Below are 24560 nucleotides of genomic sequence, written 5' to 3'. Positions count from 1 at the left end.
GCGCCATCTTCTTAAAATTAAAATTCCGTTTTGCATATCAGTTTTGATTAGAAAAGTCAACAAACGGGTATTATTGGCACACCCAAACTTTCAAAAGCGATTTTTTACCTGCTTACGCCATAAATGTGCATAGCTAGCTTATGTGCCAAATTTGCAATCGAATCACGCCCGTGTGGGTGTTTAATGGCAAAAATAAATGTAAAAGCGAGATTACACTGTCTAACATGCTTTTTGAACAATTTACTATCTTTGAAAGAAGTTTCTTACATAACGTTTTTATAGTATAAGCAAATAATGATTTTGAATCAATTTTTAATGTACAAATGTATGTACGTACATATCGTACGTTTAATAATATACGGAATTATTTCAAAATTTCAAATTTATGGGAAAACGCAATCAAATTTTCATCAATTCATACAGTTGGTATACCAAAATACATTTCGGGAAAGTTTAGCCATCGGTTAGGCTGAACATATTCTCCTCATCAAGCGTATTAATTGTATGATGAAATCTTCAAAAACGTAAATTTTTTATTACATCTCCATATGTACATTTGTAATTTATAAGAGACATTTTATCAGCTCAGAACCACTCCTGTCTGCATTCAAAATTCTTCATTGTACATCCGCTAATCGAAAGAATTTTTACTTCTGAAATTTCGATGGTACCTTTGCAACACTTAAAATGCAAATTTATTGGATTGTTTTCTTAACTATATTTAGCTTTCGTAATAACAACATTATAATTCGAAAAATACTAAAAAAAATCACGCCGATTACAACTCTTTTTAAGCTTAGTGTTTTTTAATCTCCGTGGTAATTTTATTTTTTATAAGTACTGATAAAAGACCAACCCAAATTAATAATTATTGAATCGGGTTCTGCGTCTGGCTACGAAAATACATTTTTATACGGCGCTCACCTATTCGTGTGGTACGCCGCTTATGTGTACAGTAGAGCAATTCAAAGGCGTGGTTAACAGTCATGTTTAACTAAAAATAAATTTTATAAATATGTAGTTTTGCCGGTCGAAAGCCAAGGAAAATTACCAAAATTTTACTTACTTACCTTTTGGTCTGGAATGACCAGCGACATTTATTAGTAATTTTATTAGTTCTTAAGAACTGACACTTTGGCAGTATTATGTAAATATGCTAATTTTTGAATAAGAAGACTTTGTAAATTAAATACACTTGTATTTGCTTCACTAAGAAGGGACTAAACTGAAAAAGCCAAGTTTTCTTTAGTATAAGTGTTTTTGGCACATCTCTTAATTACTTCCAACAAATGTAAATACAGACACGTTTTTCAGCTACTCAGACGATCGTTAAATTGCACTGCTTCCTTCTTATTACCCTAATTAAGGTACGACAGCCGTCGGTTTTGTTAGTTTTTTCTTTTTTTTTGTGCGATCGCATACTCATTTCATTGCTGTTTTGTCTGTCTGTCTGTTGACGATAACAAACTGAAAAGCCATACATGTATGTACATACGTATTTATATACAACCATTGCTAACACACATTTTATGCTAACAGGTGATAAAGAGCCGAAAACTCAACGCTCAGTCGGTCGCCGGGATTTGATTTATAACCGTCTCAACCCAATGCTTTAATTAATTAAAGCGTACAAATGGAAATATTTACACATTAAAAAAGATTCCATATTTACCAGATGACCTATATTGGTTTTGTTTCTTTGAGAAATGCAGCTCTCAAATTACAATCGATTGGCAATTAGGCACTACTTATGCTTTAAGTTTCACCTTCATTGGGGATGCAAAAATCTTTTTCACTCGCCAAGCTCGCGCAGAGGCATTAGCAGCTTACTGACAGAGGCATTAGCAGCTTACAAATATTTACATATATACATCGACTGCTAATAAAAATCTTTCAACTAGAATTCATAAATTATAAAAAAATCTAAAAAAATAATTATCTAACCTAAATTTATTAGAAGCTAATTTTTATTGTTAATGCCTATCCGGAAATCTTCACTTACTAACATATTTAATGACATATTCATTTTCATTCAATTGGATATCGGCCAAATGAGAGATAAGCTTGTGCCGGCGTTGAACAACAGCATAAACAACAACACATTTATACATAAATATGTAAATAAATATCGTCGGTGATACTGCAAAACGATCGATGTCTATTAATACCTGCATCTGCAAATCGTTACACCCTAATAAACGAATGACAAAAGTGTCTACCTTTGGCTGATGAAGATTAACTATTGCCCGAAACGATCAGATACACATAATTGATCAATTAAGCACCAGCGGAGGTAATAAGTGACATAGAACGTTTTGCATTATCACCGACAATATGTGGAAGTAGTTTGTAATAATTTGGCTCAACGCGCGAAATCAATGAAAATTCGCTTCATCGTATCAGCAAACATTTAGATTTTTAAAATTGAACTTGTTTTGTTATGCTACATCGTTCCGCTACTGTAAATTTTGCTGAGAACTGCGTTTTTGCGTTTTACAGTTTGCATTGTTTAACGTCTATTGTTTCCGGTTTTTTTTTTTTTTTTTTTGTTTCCCGGCTCAATAAACAATCATTAAACACTAACTTTTGTGCTAATCTCTTGTCGTCTGGTGCATACTCGTACTTTCGGTTACAAAACAATATACTCAAATTAACAACATACGGCTATGTTTCAAACTTTTTTTACTTTTTAAACAAACTTTGTTTTCAGAGGACAGAACTGAAAATGGATAAATATGTACCCGTACTTAGCTATAGCAAGCCTTTGTAAAAAGCAAATCAGGTTTTAACAGTTTTTCAACTCTAGATACACTAAAATCAGATTTCTAACGGTCGAACTCCTCCTAAACGGCTAAACCGATCTTAATAAAATTTTTTGCATATGTATGGAAGGTATAAGAATCGGATGTAAAGTATATTTCATACCACTAGGTGCAGGCGGCGTGGCACCTCCCATACAAACCGAACTTTTCATATTGCATATGTATCTCTGGAAGTGTTCATGGTTATTTAACTTGCCATGCTAGTATGTAAGTATGTTTGTTAGGGGCAAATCTCGCAATAAATTTTTGACCAACCTACCGATGACCTAGAGTCTTGCAACTTCACAGTTGGCTCAGAACCCAATGACAATGCAATTAATCCGATAGGTGGCGCAGGAGTTGAGGTATTTGAAACCCCCGTTTTATAGTCCGATTTGGTTCATATTTAGGATGAAAACTTTCCCGATAGGTGGCGCACGAGTCGATATATTTGGTAAACCAGTATTTAACCTGCAGGAAGTGGTACTAGTTTGTAGATCACTATTAACTAACTAGCAGTCGACTAGTGGTAACTATTTATTAACTATTTCCTTTGGCCATAACTAACTACTTTTGAAGGGCGATGGCCGCAAAATAGTGAGACCTAGTTTCCTCTGCATTATATGTCAACTAACTTGCAGCTAACTACTTTTGGACATTACTTATCAATAAAAAAAAGACTCAATTTTTTATATTTTTATCTATTTACTTATTTTATGTAACATTATATTGCTTATTTGTTTACATGTTCTTTTGAAGGTATTCTCATATTTGAATTCGATTAGACATAACAGCAAAATAATAATAATATGAAATTTCGACCCTTATTTTATTTGTCCTGAATATGAAAAAGAAAGTACGCTTGATAATTCTAAAGTACATTTGAAGTCTTGTAAAGAACATTTGATTATTCTAAAGTCCATATAATACTTTCAAAAAACGAATTGACGTTTTCTAAAATCAAATTGATGTTTGCGAAACTTTTCCGAAAGAGAGCGGGAAAAGGGTTTATGTTCCCTTGCCATTATTTTACAAATCTGTTGTTTTAATAGCATTTTGCCATTTTTATGCATAAATCTCGATGCCTGGAGTTTAGGGTTACCAAATCTAATTTTTGCCACAACGGCGATTTAGGCGGTTTAGCAACTGATCGATAGGCGGTTTTGCAAAATCATCGACGATATGTGTGTATGTACAAATGTATATTTTTTGTTGGAGAAATTGCCCAATCCTGTTTCGTTCCTTCCATTTTCATTTGTAGTTGTATCAGATTTTATATTAACGAAGCAGCCCAGTAAGAACCTTATCTGTTAACTAGTACGTTATATACAGTTTGTGTGAGAAATACAAAAACTTTCCATCATTGTGCATAGGGCTCCTGGAGAAATCTAACGCATAACGCGTTTCACGTGTGAGCAGTTTTTTCTTTCTTTTACCTGGAATTCGCTATTATATCTATTTGACCAGTGTATTATATTCTGCCTTTGTTATGTCTAAACTTGAATATGCCCCTCTCATATGAAATCCTACTTATGAAAATTCACCATAAAAGGAAAGACGGGGCTCAGAAAAGCCCTGCCGACATTTCTGTGAAAATCATCGCCGATGATATCGCTAGTTTTTCGAATTCTTATCCGCTCTAAGGAAAAAGTATTCCACCAAGACGTCACGTCTTTTTGAAACGAAAACGATACAGCAATTACGAACTATTTCGTTAGGAATAAAAGTAACTTGTGCGATGTATTATTATTTGTTATTCGAATATGATAATGGTGAAACTATAAATAATAATAATAATAATAATAATAATAATAATAATAATAATAATAATAATAATAATAATAATGGTAATGGTAATTTCTCAATAGAATATGATATTGCATGTTAATTGAAAGATCAAAAAGAATTGAGAAAATAAAAAATGTGTATAATTTTACTTGAATGAACTTCCAATATTTGCTTTGTTAATTTTCAAAACTTCAAAGAGTCAAAATCGTCCGGGCATCTTTAAGAAGATAGTAAAGTGATACAAATGTTTTATTGATTTTGTGAAATGAGTAATTATCGCTTTGATAACTTCCAATAGTGACGAAGAAGTGACATCGGAGTGATAGGCGATAAAATTCTCTTCCATTTTAAAATTTGGTCTAGCCCAAATTAGGTTTGAAACCCCTTCTTCATCATATATTTCGCGTTGCAAACTTATAAGCTTACATACACTTCGCAGCAGACGAATTACTTTTGGCCTAAACTACATTAGCGGAGCAATTCACTGCCCCGCCCTTTTAGATCTCATTAAACTCAGTGCTACATCAAATCATAGACTCTGAAATAAATAAATAATTAAAAAGAATCTGCCATTCTGTTGTACGGACCAAGGGCGACGTAATTACTGTTAGCCTGTATAACATCTCGGTGAAATATCAGCTCCGGACCCGATGAACCTGAATTGTTCCAGTATCTCTGGTGAATCGATCAGGTCATTGATGACTTAATAGAAGAAGGATAGGCGTGTAATTTGCATTCAGCTCCATAAGGTCGTAATATTGTATACATTACTCGTACTCACATAGCTTTCATCATGGAAGGAACTAGAACGCGTTTCGTACGCAGAGAAATGTGATTGCGGCTAGTGAAGGACTGCCAACCATAACACCCAGTTCCTTCGCCGAGTGGAGCATCTTTACACTTTGACGGTACAAAGAATAGTTTTTTTTCAGATGCAGCTTATACGCGGTACACCATTTTTCGATTTCCAAATAGCGCTGTGTATAATGTCTCCTCGGCCCACATGCATAGCAAATACTTTGAGAGTATAGATCAGGTTAATATGTTATAGAGTTTTGACTCATAGGATGCTACTACTTTGAACCCCATCAGTGGGATTTAAAAAAGTGAACTAGTAATTTTTAAGCAAAAAACAGCACCGACTTAAATTCTCTTATAAAAATTTAAGAGTAACGTTAATTTCTTCATGATTCAAAGATCGGATCTAAACCAAATTAATATAGGATCACATCGGAGATACCACCTTTTTATAGAAATCGATTAATGTGGTCCAAAGTTAGGCGGTAACATACATAAAAAATAAATATATCGCGACGAATTGATAACCTCCTCCTTTTTTTAAAGTGGTTAAAAAACTTATGTTAAATATTTCAAAGTTGAATTTTACAAGGTTAGTCTATTCTAATTTTTTAATTTCTTTTCGCAAGACAGCTAATATGGGATGAATAATCGTAGAAAAGATGAAAAATGGGTGAGGAAGTCGTTTCGGAGCTAAACCAGTTGCAGCACTCGCAGCACAATTCCGACAGTGTTGTAACCAATATATTATTGTTACAACGGTGGAAAGGTTCTCTATCAGGGATGTAGCCGGTTTTCACGGACACTTCGCAAGTAATATCCGATAGCTATAGAAAAGTTGTTTCATCTCAGCTGTGAGTGATTTGATTAATTTAAGGATGAACCCTAACAGTTTGACAGGTGAAGTTCACCACCTCTTCCTAACTCGCATACAAGAATAACAAACAAATGTATGATACTCTATATTTCTGTCTATAGCCGTCTGATTCAGAGCCAACCACCCCAATGATCGTTCAGTGCTGGTGATTTGTGGTTGTAATAGGTTGTGCGACTTCTCACCTATCATTTGACTATGCAAATTAGCCAATTTCGTTCCATTGATTTTATATTAGTCGTTTCGGTGTTGCTCGCATGTGTTTTGCATTAGTACTAGTAGTTTTTATTTATTTATTTTATTTTTTTTTTTTTTTTGTTATTATTACACTCACGTGCTACCATCTCAAGTGCTGTGCTGTTGCTTTTTGGCACTGTAGCCAATGATTACGTGCAATCGCATAGTGTTGTTGTCGTTGTCGTTTGCCACTTTGAGACATTTGAACTTCCAATTTTCAATTAACCACCAAGTGATCGATTTTTTCGTTGCTGTCTCACGTCCAAGTGATATACATACATACATACTTGAGCATGAGTATGCATGGGTAAAGAACGAGCATTTTTCAATATAATGCAAATCGGTACTCATTTCAGCTATATGTACATAGGATGTCTGTATCTCTTGCCAGTGTATATTATATTGAGTAAATTTGTGGCACCGCAAATATTTCGAGTGTTGCTATTGTTGTTGTTGTTGTGGACTTTTATTGTTATTAGCTTTTGCTACTGCTTTAAGTTCAGCATTGTTGTTGCTGTTGTTATTCTGATTCAATTGACTTTTAATACTCTGCCATTTCACATCCATAGCCGCCGTATCAGCGCGTTCGCAACTCATTTAGTTGTTAACGTTTGCCTGCAGCGTGCTGTCATAGAGCACAGAACAGCAGTTTCGGCGAAGCAAATTCGTGAAAGCGTTACCGTAAAATAATTAACAAAACAAAACCAAAAAAAAAAACACACATAAAACAGTGAAAAGGAAAAACAAAAACAATAAATAAATAAACATAATAAAAATTTGTATAAAATAAAATTGAATTGTATTAAAAATGCTTAGACAGCCCCTAAAACACTCAGTGTTTTGTATTTTTGCACACCATCGTTTATTCAAAGAATTTTAGCAATTTCACGCCCACAACTGTGCTCGCCTCACCTCGCCGCCAATGCGCTAGCTTGCCAACAACCAACTACTTACTGTGTCACTACTCGTAATGCCGCCGCCGCCGCCGGCTAATCTAAATGTGCAACACAACAAAGCACGCGCCTAGGACCCTTGAATTGTGTACATACAAGACAAAAATCAAAAAACTAAATAAACTAAAATCAATAGCCAAAAGACTAAGCCAGTAAGAAACCCGTGCGATATTCCACTAGTTAAGTTTTCGGGCGAAAATTCAGCGTTTTATGACACAAAAGAGTCCATTAAATTATTCGCCAATACAATAAACAGAGTATGGAATAATTATAAATTTCTACAAGCACACATTTGCATCTGTGTAGATACGTTTCTATATACATACATACTTATGTATTCATGTGCATATGTAAAAAATCGGCTGGCCAACATACCCTGCAGCGCTAAATTCGCCAAAACTAAAATAATCAAGAGCCGAATACAATACTTAAATTCCTTCTACCGATTAAGCTCTCCTGAATCCGGCTAATACACACACTCACTTTTATTTGCATACACAGACACAGTGAAAACAACGCCAATGCTGGCGAAAAGCTTCTCTTCTCTTCTATGCTCGGTTATTCTTTATCAAGATTTAAAATTAAAAAAGTATTAATTTTCAACAAACTTCATGCAAGCGCTTAATTGAGTAATAAATAAATACATTAATTCGAATCTATATGTAAATCTACAAATGTCTGTTTGTATGTGCTATCTCATCATACATATATACCGGGAAGTGTAGGCAATTTGTGACAAGTGAGAAAACCACTTTTTCTAAAATGAATTTAAATTTTTTAATTAAAACCCACATTAGCGCCCGAATTGTGAAATCAACCGTTATTACAGAAAGTAAATAATTTTAGCCTTTGGGTGTGGGCAAAATAGCACCATACCTAATGTATGTAGATTTAGTATTTATTATTGAATCTGTGTTAAAAGACATATCGCTCGTTTGCTGGAAGAACGTCAAATACCAAAAAATCCAAAATACCAGAAAAACTGTTTTCAAGTAGATTTGAGTCAATTATTTCAAAAATAAAAACTAACTTAAATATAAATATGATCGTTCAATTCGATCCTGAGGCTAAAGTATGTTCAAAAACTTAAATCCGCTTCCTTGCGTTGGTAAAATATTAATTATTTTATAGTGCAACTAAACAAAGTAGAAAAGAGCCAGGCTGAAAGTGTATGGGCACTGTCTGTTTGTAATTTGTTTATACAGTAAAATAAAAAGGTGTGAACATATGCGTGTTTTTCGCGAGTTTTGATCGATGATGCTAATCCATTTTAAAAATTATCAAATTTAAATAGAAAGCTTTGCTGAAATCACTATATTTTTTTAATATAGGGTGATCCATCCAGACCTTTTTTTAATTTTGAATAAAACAGAACTGTATGTCGGAATATTTATCATTACTATATAAAAAAAATCTCTGACATTTAATTTTTAAAAATTATTTCATTCAAATGCTTGAGATGAAATAAAAAGTAAAAGGAATTCAACAATAGCAAGATTAGAAATAAATAACGTCCGAAAATCGCTAAGCACTCAAAATAAACTTTTAATAAGTCTTAAAGGTGGCTCGAATTGGGAGCAGCAAAAACTTGATACTAAGAAGACATTACATAATTTATCTATCACCCGTATTGCCAGTGTCGACTAGTAGTAGACTGTTAACGACTGTTAGTCGATTATCGATTGTCCGCGCTATTTTCAAAGTCATTTTCCCGTTCCATCTGCTTAAAATGCCGTTGATTTTTGAGATTTTTTTTGTGACGCTTTTTTCGAAAATAAGAGCTTTTGTTGTTAAAACAACTGTGCATAGTGGTTCAGCTTGTATGGAGTAACGGTCAACGGGCTCGTTTTCTCGGAAACTAAATAATATTTCGCAATAAAATTTGGTACACTTGTTACTCTTTGTCTAGACTAGGTTGGTAATGAAAATGGGTCAAATCGGAAAAAAACTGCGGTTGCCTTCCTTATAAGGTATTTTTGGAAAAAAAATAAAAACGAAAAATGCGATATTTAAGTAACTACTGCAGCCAAATTACTAAAAATTTATGCGTAGAGTGAACTTTAAGCAAAAAATGTAGTATTTCATAAATTTGTTTAAATGGGCGTGGTCAAGCCCACTTATCATGAAATATGTGTACCCGCCTAACCGATTTCATTCAATCTTAGTACACTCATTACTGTTAGCCCCATTCAAAACTTGTTTGGCATCCGTCAACAACCACGCTGACCTCCCATGTATTGGTATTTTCGGAAGATACAAATTCTACGATATTTTACTATATAATAACGCTGAATTTCTCAACTTTGTATTTTTTTTTTTTAAATTTTTATGAGCTCAATTTATGCTATATTTAAACTAAAAACAAGAAAATGAGTTGATATGAACATGGTAGTAACTGTATTTGCATTGAATTCATGGGGTGTGTTCTTATGGAAGAAAATGCGAAAGATCGTTCAGCTATAAAATTTAAAAAATCAACGCGAATTTTCAACCTCTTGAAGCTTGCCCTTTATCATACTAAAATTTCATAACCTATAAAACTGCTAATTTTCTAAAAACTCAGATTATGAAATTAGAACTTTTGATGAAAATTTGTTGAATTTTCCTAAATTTTTTACAAACTTTGAAACTTAATTTATGTGGCTTTAATGATGCAGGCTGCAATTTGGTAGCATGTTTTGGTAAAAATACAACTTCTGTCACATCCAACTAGGTCGAATGCTTGATTTTCCCGTTTCTTTTACCCTATGAGCCTCTTCCCAAAACCGCCGAAGCCCTTAACATATATTTTTGACGCGTTCATCAATATCACGAGCATTCACATTTTCTAAATCTGGCATCGCCTCTAATAGATGTCCCAAAACTTTCTCATTTTTTCCACTTCTGTACCACTCAGGAGGTACTAGTACTCAAACACTTAACTGTATTGAAAAATTTCAGCGACCGAGAGCAAAAGGTTTGATCGAAACTAAATGTCGTGCTCGTAGTTTTGTTCCCAAGAACGCTTCAAAACCAAAATCGAAATGAGAACAAAACTGTCGAGAACGTTATGAACGGGAATTGTATAGGAACAAACCCTGGGGGACGTTCCCAAAGAAAACAAAATGCAAACAATACTTCCGGAAACATTTCTAAGAGAACAAAACGCGAACAGAAGTCTCAGGATTTTTCTGGCAGAGAACGAAACGACAACAAATCTTCTCTGAACTATTCACGAAGAATGGAAATAATATGAAATGTTTGCATATTGAAATTAATCACCAAAAAAACAAAAACAGAAAGGTAATAATGCAATTAAAGTCAACGAAAGACTTAAGATACGAACTTTTCTTGCACAGAATATGAAAAATTGTTCCATAAATGGACAGTGCACACTAATGATCAACGATCTGGAGGTTGAAAAAATCCAGCTTTCCTCTACGTAAGAATTAGCAATCGTGGTTCTCATTGAAACGATTTTCGATTCCAACACCCAGACGCCCCTCTCATTCTTAACGTTAACGGTCCCCACACTTTCCTTCCTATTTTGTTCTTATTGGACATGTTCCCGAAAGTTTCGTTCTCATTCAATTCTTTTTGTGACCGTTCGCGAGAGTTTTTTTTCGCATTTTGTTCTTTATGGAAACGTTTCCAAAACTTTTTTTCAAATTTTGTTTCCGTTCAAACTGCTCTCAATATTTTTGTTCCCGTTGGCTCTTTGTGGGAACGTTCTTGACATTACATTTTGTTGTCCCGCAGAACTAAAGCAAAACTGGAACGCCTTTTCAGTCGCTGAAAAATATTAGTAAAACTAAGAGCTTTATTTAATTTTTGATTTAATTTTTGAAATTAACGATCCGAAATTAGCTAATATGTACATATGTATATATTTTTTAAAATTTTTAGATTCAATAGTTGATTTTTTGTAATGATTACTAATATAATATTAATATTTCTTTAATGCATTCATCCGAATTTTTTTTCGTTTTAAAGATCACGATTAAAAATCTTAGGTTAGTCTGGCTGGCTGAATGCACCACGTAGACGGATCGAGGCACCTGTTCGAGGCACGCAAATATTGAAAATTTGCAACACTGTTGTAACTGCCCAACTGACAATACGTTGCTAGAAATTCACACCGAACGTGATACATTAATAATTCGCGCAACACTGCGGTTGTGATTGCAGCTCGAACAAGCCCAGGTTTTGAAATAGTTTCATAGCAGTCATCATTTAGGAATTTGCGACGTCCTTGAAGCCCTACATAGTATTGACACATCGCACACCCTATGCAAGAGAGCCACAATTCAAGAAGAATTTTCTAACTAGAAAGTCATGAGCCTGGGCTAGTTTCTTAAGGTGCTGGCCCAATGTAGACTTGCTTTTCCGCCTTACTGACTTTAGTTCGCTTTAATTTAAGCCCAAAATACAATAACGCAGTGGCGGTGGCAGCGGCAGTTTTTCGAAATCAGCTGTTTTTTTTTTAGAAAGTGTGTTGTCCAATGAAGCGACTCACAATATAGCAGTGGCAGCTAGCACTACTGCTCAATTTAGCCCAAATTCTAAATTCACTGCCACTGTCTTCATGGCAGCAAACTTCGCATGTTGAATTTGACATAAATGCAAGGCAGCCAACTTCTGTTTATGTCACTGAAGCCTAAATGGCAACAACAAAATTGTAAACAAACAAAAACGAATGTCAAAAAGGCAGTCACTGGTCACTGACAACGCCGCGTTGTGTTTGCTGCGGCAGTGACTGCCAATATTAGGGCTTTATACTTTAAAAGCTTGTTTAGCCAAATGTAGCTTGGAACGCTGTCAAACCAATCAGCTGTGTGGTTGCGAAGTTAAAATCTGTTCCGTTAACATTAAGAATTATTTCCTTCAAAATACAACATGAATTAAAAATAATAAGAACATCGTCTTAGCTCCTAATCTTTTCAGATTTTCATTTCAAAGAAGAGATAATAATGAAATAATTAATACTAGCTTATTTACATGTAAAAAACTCTTAACTCAGAAAAGCGATTTTTCACGAAACTATTGATGAGTAGTTATTATTGCTTCAAAAAATGTTTGACTGTTTTCAAAGCGAAGCAAGCAAAGCAAGCGTACATTGAGCCAATGCCTTTAGTATGATTTTAGTAACAATTAGACACGCGAAAAATAATCTTTAAAGGGGTTTTGAGTGCTCCCTCTCCCGTTCAAAAAGCTAAGTTATAGCTACAATAAAAAAGTTCTACTACCCAGTAGGAAATGGGAGCACTTAATAATGTGTTACCAGCAACTTATACTTCACCCGGCGGTCCTTACATCTTCCCTGCCGTCAACCGCCTTATAAAAGTAGGAATTTAGAATGTACGTTTGGTATCAGGCATACTTCTGAGCCGCTTTACCAAGTAAGGTATGTACGTAGAATGTAGAGTAGCCGCTCAGAGTAGTTCGGCACTCGGAAATTACTTGGGCGGTACGTTATTTTGCAACTTACAATGTAAGGCGTTATCGCAGATGTAAAAGCTGAAAGAAAACATGAATTACCTCGTAAGGTGCTTACTTATTTTCCCAGTGGGTATGTACATACATATGTACATTAGACTGCATCACCAAAAAATGTTGCGGTTTTTCCGCCGGGTTTATAAAATTTATTATATTTTAAGACGTCCACCAAAATATTTCGGAAAAATATTAAGATTTAAGCGAGTTGGACCGATTTGAAAATACCTCCAAAAATTGAGTTTTTTATGAATAAAAATATCTTCTTAAAGAACTTTTTGAAAAAAGTCCCCTCAGATGACAAAACAAATTAGGCTTAAAAATTCTGCATAAAAATATTTAGAAATCTTTTCAACGGAATCGTAATAATGAGATTTTTGATGCTGTTTTTTAACTTTTTTCAAAGATTGATTTACGAAAAATTTAAATAACTGGGCCAAAACTATTCTGATTTAGAAAAAGTCATTCGGGTCCCAATATTTTTTTTTCAAACACCAACACATCTTAATTCAACTTTGAATGATTTTCGTTCATCATACCTTTCTCTTTCATCCATTGAATGAGTTTATTAGCAAAGAAATAAAAAGGATGAGAAAATACCTTTCCAATGATATCTCACAAGTCTACATCGTTCAAGTTATTCTTATACCAATTTTCGAAAAAAGTTAAAAACAGCATCAAAAATCTTATTATTCCGTTCAATTTTTTTTTTAATATTTTTACGCAAATTTTTTAAGTTTAAACCGTTTTGTCATTTGAGGGGATTTAAAAAAAAAAAATCTTCAAGAAACTATTTTTATTCATAAAAAGCTCCATCTTTGGAGGTATTTTCAAATCGGTCCAGCTCACTTAAAACTTAATATTTTTTCGAAATATTTTGGTGGACGTCTTAAAATATAGTAGATTTTATAATTCCAATGGAAAAACAGTACCGATTCTTTTTTTGTATGGGGAGTGATACAGTCTAATGTACATATTTATGGCTGCATGTTTGCTTGCCAGCACAATCAAATGTATTTCAAATATTTTATTTTAAATCGGATATTTGTCGAGTTTTTATTAGGGACCCACGTGTGTCGTATTGTAGTTCGAATACTTTACATTTACAGTTACATGCATGCTTATGTATGTCTGAATCTGCGATGACACGATTTTCTTTCACCAAATAAATTGTAGTAGATGTGAATTTTAAAATTATATGCATTGGAAAGGTTTACACATATGCATGTACGTAAATGCCGCAGTGCCCTTAATTAATCAGCAAAAAATTAGCTCACTTTCAACAACGCAAACAACAACAACGAACGCAAGCGTTGCAAATCTAGAGCTAAAACCAAAATAAAAATACTCTTCAATAAGTGCTACATACGACAAGTAGATTCGTACACACACATACAAAGATAAGGGTCTTTCGTTTTTGGTGGCAAAAAATATTCGTTGGCTCAAATGTTCGCCACCATACGGCATCTAGTTGGCGGTGGCGCTGCTCAAGCGGCAGAGCCACTAACACATGCGCAGGGGCAATCGCCGTCAACGAAAAAGCAAACAAAACTGTCGAAAAGATTGCGCCAACAACAACAGCTCGAGCAAATGCAACAAATGTTGTTGCTCGACAGTGAAACCTATTCCAATTTGCGTTATGAGCGCACCAACCTAAGTCACAGCAGCCTGCTGCTGCATCAGATCTCGCAAGACAGTGCAGCGGTCGAGTGCAACGAAACGCTCGACGCCATCGTGCCATTAACATTTGCATCGGCCGCAACACCCATAATCGTGCCCAGTGGCTTTAGAGCCGCCACGCCTTCGGAGAAGCAATCGTTTACGCCTGGAACACGACTCTACACCACATCGACGCCTTCGCCGCCTCCGCCGTCAGTGCCACTAGTGCTAGCGCATTCATCGCCGCCACCACCCTCCACAGCGGGCAGCGTGCCACCCGCCCTAAGCGGAGGTGGTTATTCGTCGTATTTGCCGCACGACTACAGCCTTTGCGATTCGTGTCGTCCGCTACGTTTTCAAAATTCCCTCGTGAAATCCGGTAGTCCCGGTGCAGTATCGCAAAAAAGTTTCGGTGCCGTCTCTGCGCGTTATCTCAATTTAAATTCGAGTTCAAGTAATCGTTTCAGTTCGCTGCCGCCATCTTCGATTTTGACACCAACACCGCCGCCACCACCACAGACGCAACAAGCGCCTCAATCGCATCCTCCGCCGTTACGCTCCTTTCATCATTTCTCTCGTTTACAGCCACGACGTACAACTAGCGCCAGCATGTCGCAGTCTGGAGACGATCTACATTCACCCAGCTATTTGTCATGGCGGAAGCTGCAGCTGAGCCGAGCCAAACTAAAGGCGTCCAGCAAGACGTCGGCGTTACTCTCAGGATTTGCAATGGTGAGTACAGGAGAAATTCCTCAACTTATTTAGAACTATGTAGTATGTATGTGCAGTGTATTGAAAAGCCTAGAAAGAGAACTTTCTATATCTTAGTTTAAATATGTAATAATAGGTTTGTTCGTCGAAAATCCAGCAAGAATTATCCAACACTCAAAATATCAGAGAGTAAGAAAAAATTCTCTCTCATGTTGAGAAACTTGCAAATTTCTGCACGAACGCAAATTTGCAGGAATTTGCAAGTTTCCCTGCCAGCTGGCGTCCACGGTTGCATTTCAAACATAAAAAATTTTTTATAGAATTTTTAAAATTCTTTCGGATGGCCAAAAACAGGATATACATACATGTATATTTCTTGTTGTTCTGACTTTCTTTAACATACATTTCAATTTCTTCATCGTACTAGCTGTCGGGTTTCTTAAATCGACTCTGGTTGCAATTGCATTCCGATTGCGAATACCATTTTTTTCAGCCGAATTAAGTTCAAATCATTGGAATTTACTAAATAAATTATATCGACAATTATTTACTTCCATTTTTCATAAAAAAATCGCTCGTGTTTATAAATTTTTAAATTTAACGAACTCATTTATTCAAATTATTGTAGACAAAAATGCAACCATGCGCCACAACCACATGTTTTTCGTGTTTGCAAATTCTTGCTGGCAAAATTTTTTCCAGCAAGAATTTGCAACTTCTCTCCAAGAGAACTGTCACTTTGCTCTCCCAATTTTTGAGTGTTGGATAATTTTTTGGTCTGCACGAACGCGATTTGGGCAAAAATCGTGATAATTCGTACAAATTCGTACAAATTTTTTGCTCGACGAACAAACCTAATGTCTACCATTCTATTCAACTACGCACACATGGATTTCATATTTATTTGTAAATTAAAATATTTTTATATCGCTTTCGTTCAATTTTTCAAATAAACCTTGAACCCTTTGTGCAGATAATAAATTTCCCATGTCTCTTGTTATTTTTAGTTGCATATAAACAACAAGCGCAGCATTTTTGTTCAACTGATGCATACGTACATACCTAGTATGTACATACAAATGTATGTAGGCAAAATTATGTGCTATCGCACTATCATCTATAAACAAAGTAAAAAAAAAAACAAAAAACTCACACAAATTCCTAGTGGTACTTCTGTCTGCATTTGTTGACGAATTCTTTTTAATTAATTTCATAGAAACAGCTTCCCGTCCCCGATGCATTGCGACGACGTCCACCCGATGGCGAGTCAGTCATGCTGTGATTTCATGAAATTCATTCACCGTTACGATGCACGTCGTCTTTCATTTTGCCTTTTCTTTCCCGCTTGCTTGTTTTTCTAAGTTTTTGGCAGGGCAGCATCGAGAGCATTAATTTTGTCTTTTCATGTGCAACCGATCAGAAAGTAATGCAAACATTTTAATGCATTTATTTACTTAACACATGAAAACATTGTTCCCACACACAACCACCTGGCTAACAGCTAAAGAAATATCTGAACTGAACATGTCTTCATTCGAATCGAACAACTTCTACAAAGTAAGTAACGGAATGACGAATATTAATATCAGACCTCGGTATCGCCACGGGCTGGTTGCAATATTCCTCTGTAGAATAAAGCTGCACTTTGCTGTACTTTGACTGAATCACTGGGTATATTGAAATTGTAGACCGTAGCAATAATTGCACAGTCCAACAAATTTAAACTTTTTTTGCAACAGACTAACGATGGTATCATTTTGAAAGAGGACATCATACTGACTATTTTCGCTGAACAAAGGCATAGCCCAGCACATTTCAGTTTTTTTTTTATTTCAACTCAAAGGTTAAGTTGTTGATTATTATGCAGACAAGTACTCCTTGATCCAGCATTTCCTATGCTAGCGTGCAAGGCTATGCCAAATACGAGGCATCGGTTTGTAAATGTCACTACGGCAGGGCTTTTATAAGTATTTATGAGAATTCTTTATGCTCAAAAAATTATACATATATTCCAGCGTTATCGCTTTCACGTCTCATTCAATTAATATCAAATGTACCAATTTACCGTCCATAATATAAACACTTTTTCTACAGCGTGTAAAATACAAACTGTCGCAACTAAATAACCTTCATTATTTCTTGAGAAAGACGTAGGCACAGAATTTAATTTTTATTGTTACATCGTCTACTAATTGACAAGATTTAGTTGTTATTTATTTTACGTTAGTATAGTATGGAAAAGGCGTATCTCCCATCGTCTCTGAAATGCAAAAGGGCCATAACTTACTAAAAATTTTTATTGCACAAAACGAATCAAACAGTGAGTGTTGGATTTTTAGATAGTTACGGCTTTTTGTATTTCAGCGACGATGTAAGTTGTGGCTTTTTCATACTATACTTACGATATGTGGATGTGAAGATCTTCTTTCAGAGCTACATTTTACAAGTGAAGAAAACTTGTGATCACTTCAGTAGCTAAATTTTTTGAAGCCTCTACTTTTATTTGGCACTACAAGCAAAAAAATTCGCCAATCGTATCTCTCCTGTGCGGGTTTGCGACAGTTGGATCTGCCCAAGTGGAGATAGGTATAGGTCCTTCTACCTAGTCAAAGGATCTTTTCATTGGACATCCATGCGTACAATATACACAAGCCATCTTGTGTACCCGTCACCCACGCGAACAGGGCCGAAGAACTTGCGTAGAATAGTTCTATCGAAAGCACCCAAAGCCTTCTCATCATTGTTCATCTTTCTGCGCCATAGAAAAGAACGAGAGAGGGCTCTGCTTTTCAATTGCCTACCGAGCCCAAAGTAGCGGCTGTTGGCAAGCGTTATTCTACGCTTGCTTTCCATGCTGACGTTATTAGTTATGTTTATGATGGATCCTAGGTACACAAAGCCCTTAACTACTTCAAAGTTATAACTGCCAACAGTGACGTGTGTCCCAGGAGGTACTTTGTCTTGTCCTCGTTCACCGCTAGACCAACCTCTTTAGCTTCTTTTTCTAAGCTGGAAAATGCTGCGTTAAGCTTCAGGCCGACGACATCGATGTCATCTGCATACGCCAACAGCATCATTATTTTCTTATGAATGGTGCCGCTGCGACTTAGATTGGTAGCTCTCGTTATGCTTTCCAGCAGCAGATTTAAAAAGTCGCACGTGAGTGAATCGCCTTGTCTAAAAGCTTGTGTGGTTTACTATGTTTTGCGATTCGAACGGCGACACGGGCTAATACGAATTCATAGTACCAGGTGTTCGAATACGAATGATTTGATCAATGATAAAGTCCAATCAGTTGGTTCATGAAGGGCTTTAGTCTTTCGCACAGTATCTTCGACAGGACCTTATAGGCAATATTCAGAAGGCTTATTCCACGATAACTGACGCAAACTACTTGGTATCCCTTCGTGTGTATTGGACAAAGTACACTGAGAATCCGATCTTCGGACATGTATTAATCAGCGTAATTAAGCGTTAAAGGGTTACAAAATATTTTTTCCGTGTAATATGGGGCGCGAGTATCAACTTCTATTTGTTGATAAGGATGCCGAAAAAGTTGTAATATCATTTGATTACAGCATGAAGCATTTTCGATGTGACAGCTTGGCAAACCTTGCAATCCGTGCACCGTGCAAGCGCTTTGCAAGACTTCAAGAATACCCCTATGGTGTTTTCAACAGTGTTCTGTGCCAGCACAAGCAGCGAGATTTAAGCAAAAGTGGTGAAGTAAAAATTTCCCAGCTTTTATTTCAGTAAATGAATGGCTTCATTCAACTTCATACTTCTTCCATTATTTATGGCATTGAGGGCTGTGTAAATCACATGAACCCGGGCGATTCCAAAAATTTACGAAAGTTTTCCTAAACGATTAAAGAAAGACCATTAAATCGGCAGTGCGAAGATTGAAGTCAGTGACTTAAAAATGCCGTAAATTATTTACCTTAATTTACCTGAAGCACCTGAATATTTTTACCAGTCTTGACTCTTTTTTTTTTGTTTAATGTTCATTAATTTTTTATAAAACTATAGCTGAACAAAAGTAAAACCCACTTTGTACAAAAATTAAAAAAAAATCACCAAAAATTTCAAACGTTTTTATCATCATTTTTGGTGTGCAGTTGTATAGTACATTAAATTTTAGTACTTATAATGAAGTGTAAGTTTAAAGTTGCTAGAAAATCGCATTGATTTTTGATAATTTTTTTTGTTTTTTGGCTGACGGTTCCACGCATCTTCTTCACTATGAGAGCGTATGAAACTGTAAACATTAAAATCGTTTTTTCTCGAGATTTTAATTTTTTGGATTACGACACTTTTGTCAGCAAAAAATTATTAAAAATCATCGCGAATTTTTAGCCGCTTCTAATACACACTTTATAAAACTGTATACCAAAGGAAATTCTAAAAATTCTGATTGCAAAGCTTGAAATTTTTGCTGAATATTTCTTGATTTATTTAATTTGTGTAATAACTGTAATTGTTGAGGTGCTATTATTTGGACTGCAGGTGTATGTACATTAGCGTGGGTCGGAAACCCGCTTTTTAAGGATTTTGATTGGTAATCCAAAAAAAATCTATGTGAAAGATGAAAATTTTTGGTCAATATCTTAGGCTCGCCCAAGTCCATCAAAGTTCAATGTGCTCAAAAAATAAGTTAATTAATATTTTGTTTACAAAAATTGCAATTATCTTCAAAAGTATTAGTCCTACAGAATTTGGTATATGGACCTTTTCTGCAGAGAATCGAAGTAAGCTAAGAAACACTTTTTTTTTTTAGCTCCTGAACTTTGATGGACTTGGACGAGCCTAAGATACTGACAAAAAAATTTAATCTTGCACACAGATTTTTTTTAGAGCATAATGAAACATATTTTTGCTGTTACCAATCAAAATTCTAAAAAAGTGAATTTTCGGCCAACGCTAATGTACATATTAGGGCTGTGCGATTAATTGATTACTCAAAATTTTAATTAATCGTAAAGTAAATAACTCAATTATTCGATTAATTGGAAATTATGATTACTCAAAAGTTCAGTTACTCGAGTAATCAAGATTTTTGATTAACAAAAAATAAAAATATTTGAGTAAGTTGCTTTATGATTAATCAACATTTCGAGTAAAATGAGTAATCAACATTTCAACTCTTTACATATGTATAAAGTAGTTAAAGTTCGTTGATACTTTGGAAACAACGTTTCTGTTTTCAAAAATTAAAGCGAAAATTTTTTTTCATATACAGAATGTAAAAAAGAAAATAAGCATTTTCCAAAGCAAACTCTTTTAACGAGCAAAATTATTTTTTCGAGTAATCATATTTCAAGTAACTCGATTAATCATCATTTTGAGTAATCAAAATCTTGATTACTCGAGTAATTGATTAACCGAATAATTGATTAACCAACTTGCTCGAGTAATCGAATAATCGCACAGCCCTAGTACATATGTATTTTTTAAACGAATCAATAATTTTTCGAAATAAAGTTAATAATCATGTTCGTTATTATCTATTACTGAATTATTTACACTTACATTTAAAAAAATCTTTCTATATCTTATAGGTCGCCATGGTTGAGGTTCAATTGGATAGTAGCACCAAAGTGCCTGCCGGCATGCTTGTCGCATTCGCCATCTGCACCACGTTGCTCGTTGCTGTTCACATGTTGGCGCTTATGATCAGCACCTGTATTTTGCCAAACATTGAAACTGTTTGCAACTTGCATAGTATCTCCCTGGTGCACGAGTCTCCCCATGAACGTCTACATTGGTACATTGAAACCGCCTGGGCATTTTCTACTCTTCTCGGCCTCATACTCTTCCTCCTAGAGATAGCCATTCTCTGTTGGGTGAAATTTTATGATTTAAGTCAACCAGCCGCTTGGTCGGCATGCATCGTACTTATTCCGGTAATGATAGTCTTCCTAGCGTTTGCGATACACTTCTATCGTTCGCTCGTTACTCACAAATACGAAGTTACCGTTTCGGGCATACGAGAATTGGAGATTTTGAAGGAACAAATGGAGCAAGACCACATCGATACACATCATCATCATCACCATCGTAATAATGGCTTAAATTATGGTGCCAGTGGTGAAATCGTTTAAGTAATGTGGAACAAACGAGAGCGTGGGATTCTGTGGTGAACTTGTTGCCGCCGAAACGCACTTTTTATAAACATGCACTGGAAAATAGACACCTGTATGTAAGCGACTACTTACTTTTAGCCGATAAAGTTTTTATACGCTACTTTTACACGAATATATAGACATTGGTAACAAACAATAACTAAATACAATATGTGTAAATAAATACTTGTATGTAGGTTAACTTTGTTATTATACATAATATGTACACGCAAAACTTAATTGAATTGAATTCTCAAAGAATTCAAATACAATTGTGATATTGGTAAATGTTTTTGATTTGAATTATGAAATGCATTTTGGCATATTTTAATTTAGCAACTAATTTTAAAAACTTAATCGACATTATACTATTAACTATTTGTTTATAAGCTGAAAGCATGCGTAGTTAATCCTACAATTATATCCATATGTGTGGCATAGTTGTGCAAAATTTGTTTGCGATTACATTTCACTTACCACCAAACGCTACAAAGGAATCATGATGTGTTGCTAATAGTAAGATTCGGTACTTAGTTTTCAACTGTAATTGAGGAACATTGTTTTAGGTATCAAAAACGAATGAAACACCTATGCAAAGCAAAAATAAAATCTCTATGTGCAAGTCACCTCAAAAAATTATTCCTTATCGTTTCAAATCAACTATGTATTTTAAAAACGTATTTGTATCTATTCTACATACTTTTAGTTTAAATATAAGAAAAAATAATAAAAAGTAATAATAACAAGATAAATGCATGGTTTTGTTTGATGCAGTAGAATTATGTCAGTCGAATTTGAAAAAGTGCTTCCTTGCGGTTGAAGTGAGTTTGACACGTTACCAAAAAATTTGGTCGGCACATATTTGCGATGTTTCCTTGTGCAATCAGAGGGTCAATTCCCGTTCTGCGTTATCGTAAAGTGAAGTGAAAAGTATAAAATTAACACCGAAATAAATGCGGTTTATTTTTATCACTTCGCAATAACGCAGAACGAGAATTGACCCTGATTAAACTGAGTAAGAGTGTGTGTGGAAATTCAAACAAAATTTTTCAATTCAATTAAAAATTTTTCAATTTGACTTACACTGGCGATCAACACCGACTACATGTACGACATTTGATTACTTACAGTAACATAACTTTTTTAATTATGAACGGATTGCTTTAAAATTTTCAGCAATTGGTCCTTATTTTCTAAAGAATAAAGCCCCTTTTCAGTCCAAAAGCTCCAACTCTCGTGACTTTTAAAAAATTTTAGTGTCAGCTTAATGGCTTGGTGTGTTTTACTTGCTGGTATTTGGAGCCGTTGGTTAATATTAAAGGAATAATGAACCAGGGAATCTATCTCCACATTCTCCAAACAAATTTGCCATACTTTGCAGACAAAAACGCATACCCTGTTGTTTGCCAGCAGATCCGTTCCGATCCAATGCATTCTGAAAATATTCGACACCGTCAGCTGCCTGAGTAAAATTTTCACGTAATGCAGTGACCAGAATAAATCCCAGACCTTAACGCCATCGAAAAATTAAGCGCTGTGGTCAAGAGAGTATTAGCGAGCTCCGAGTAACATGAAAGGGCTTTGGAGGCGAGTAAAATTATAATGGGGTAATATTCCAAGCGAAATCATAGAAAGCTCAGTAGAGAGCATTCCCAGACGTATGAAAACCGCTATTAAAAACAAGGGAATCTCCAAAATCGTCTTGATATCAACCTCCCGAAATCTCGAAAACAGAAAAGCTCAAAACTGAGTGAATAGAGTTGTCTTGCGGTTTTGCTGTGAATCGCTTGTTTCTTTTTTAAGTTTAGTTTTTCTGTATACTAGGCTTTATTCCGTAGATAAGATAAGGACCAATTGCAGAAAGTTTCAAACCAATGCACTTATGAAAAAAGTTATGTTACTGTAAATAATAAAATGTCGTACATGCACTCAGTTTTGATCGCCAGTGTAGAAGCCGTACGGCGAGGCACATACACAAAATCAGCTGATCTAATAGCACCACCTTATATAAATTCGCCGTTACCATGATTTTCAAACGTTTTACGGATACGTAAATGAACGAAAATTGTAGTCGTTTCCTGTTCGTGTCCGGATACGAAAAATTGTGCGAGATCGCAACTCCCGCAAAATTTACGCTTCTCTGCTGGCCCGGAGGCTGTCTCCTTTTGATTGTGGAATAGATACGTACGCCTAAAAGTATGCTGCATACCTTATTGCAAATTTCCCATACTATTACACTTGGTCACCTTTTGACATTTCACCTCAGACGGTCTTTCTTTATGTAACTTGGCCACCCTTTTTTGGACACAGTCGAATTTGTGATGCCAGATCGTTAATTTCTATATTAGAGGGATATTTTGCAACAAAAATTGCTAACGGGCTAACCTAATATTCGCGGCTTGCGTTTTGGTACGCACTCCGCCGAATTGGTTTTTTGCGTCACACGAAATTGGCTTGCGTGCGTTTGCATTTGATTTTATTGAGCGAAACGTCAAATCAAAATGTCAACCAGAACGCACGCCGTTCACTTTCGTACAAGTTGTATGTGCATTAGAAATTTTTGACATTGGCGGCATGCGTGAATATTAGGTTAGCCTTTAAGAAGGAAAACGGTATATTTTAAATAAAACAGAGATTTTCATGTCACACAATTATCGACGCATAATTGATCAGAATTCAACCAAGAATGTGAAAAAAGTCAAGCGGTTCAACATTCAGGTCTATAAAAATCATATTCGCTTATACAATGCATATAATTGGTAACAGTGAAACTTTTAAAGAATAGCCAGTAAGTATTCAACATTAAAAAAACACGTTTAAATATGTAGATGCATATGTAAATAAATAACGTTACATTAATATAGAAAGATCATATCTAAAATGTATATGCCTTTACAGAGTAGTTACTAAACTTTATAAAAACTAAAATTCTAAAGCTGGGAATATCTTCAAAATCCTAGGCTTTAACAAACAGTGAAACTAATTTTTTATTATATTAAGTTAGCGATAAATGTTACCTTTTTACTGCTGAAATCTGTTTCGAATTTTTTAGAAATTTTGCTGGTATATTTTATTCAAGATGTGGGTAAATTAGTGCCTTTTCCCCGATTTTGATAGGTAATTTATCAGAGTATGTCTGGCATCA

The 24560-nt window shown here is 35.1% G+C and overlaps 1 protein-coding gene across 2 annotated transcripts in view; it reads left to right on the top strand.

Moving 5' to 3' along the window:
- The window catches only part of LOC118743419 (calcium release-activated calcium channel protein 1), a 36696-nt gene extending 14529 nt beyond the window's left edge, over window positions 1-22167 (top strand). The window contains exons 2-3 of one of the 2 annotated variants that reach the window (XM_036476071.1): window positions 15168-15314; window positions 20852-22167. In XM_036476071.1, the coding sequence (XP_036331964.1) occupies window positions 15168-15314; window positions 20852-21394 (690 nt within the window). In that variant the 3' untranslated portion in view covers window positions 21395-22167. Of the gene's footprint in view, window positions 1-13870; window positions 15315-20851 lie in introns of those variants that run through there. The other variant, XM_036476069.1, reaches the window with a different exon arrangement.
- Window positions 22168-24560: the final 2393 nt, after the last annotated feature.

This window comes from Rhagoletis pomonella, unplaced genomic scaffold (assembly GCF_013731165.1).
Source record: "Rhagoletis pomonella isolate Grant_MI unplaced genomic scaffold, Rhpom_1.0 Rhpom_scaffold_00007, whole genome shotgun sequence".
Lineage (NCBI taxonomy): Eukaryota > Metazoa > Arthropoda > Insecta > Diptera > Tephritidae > Rhagoletis > Rhagoletis pomonella.
This window is presented reverse-complemented; position numbering and strand designations above follow the sequence as displayed.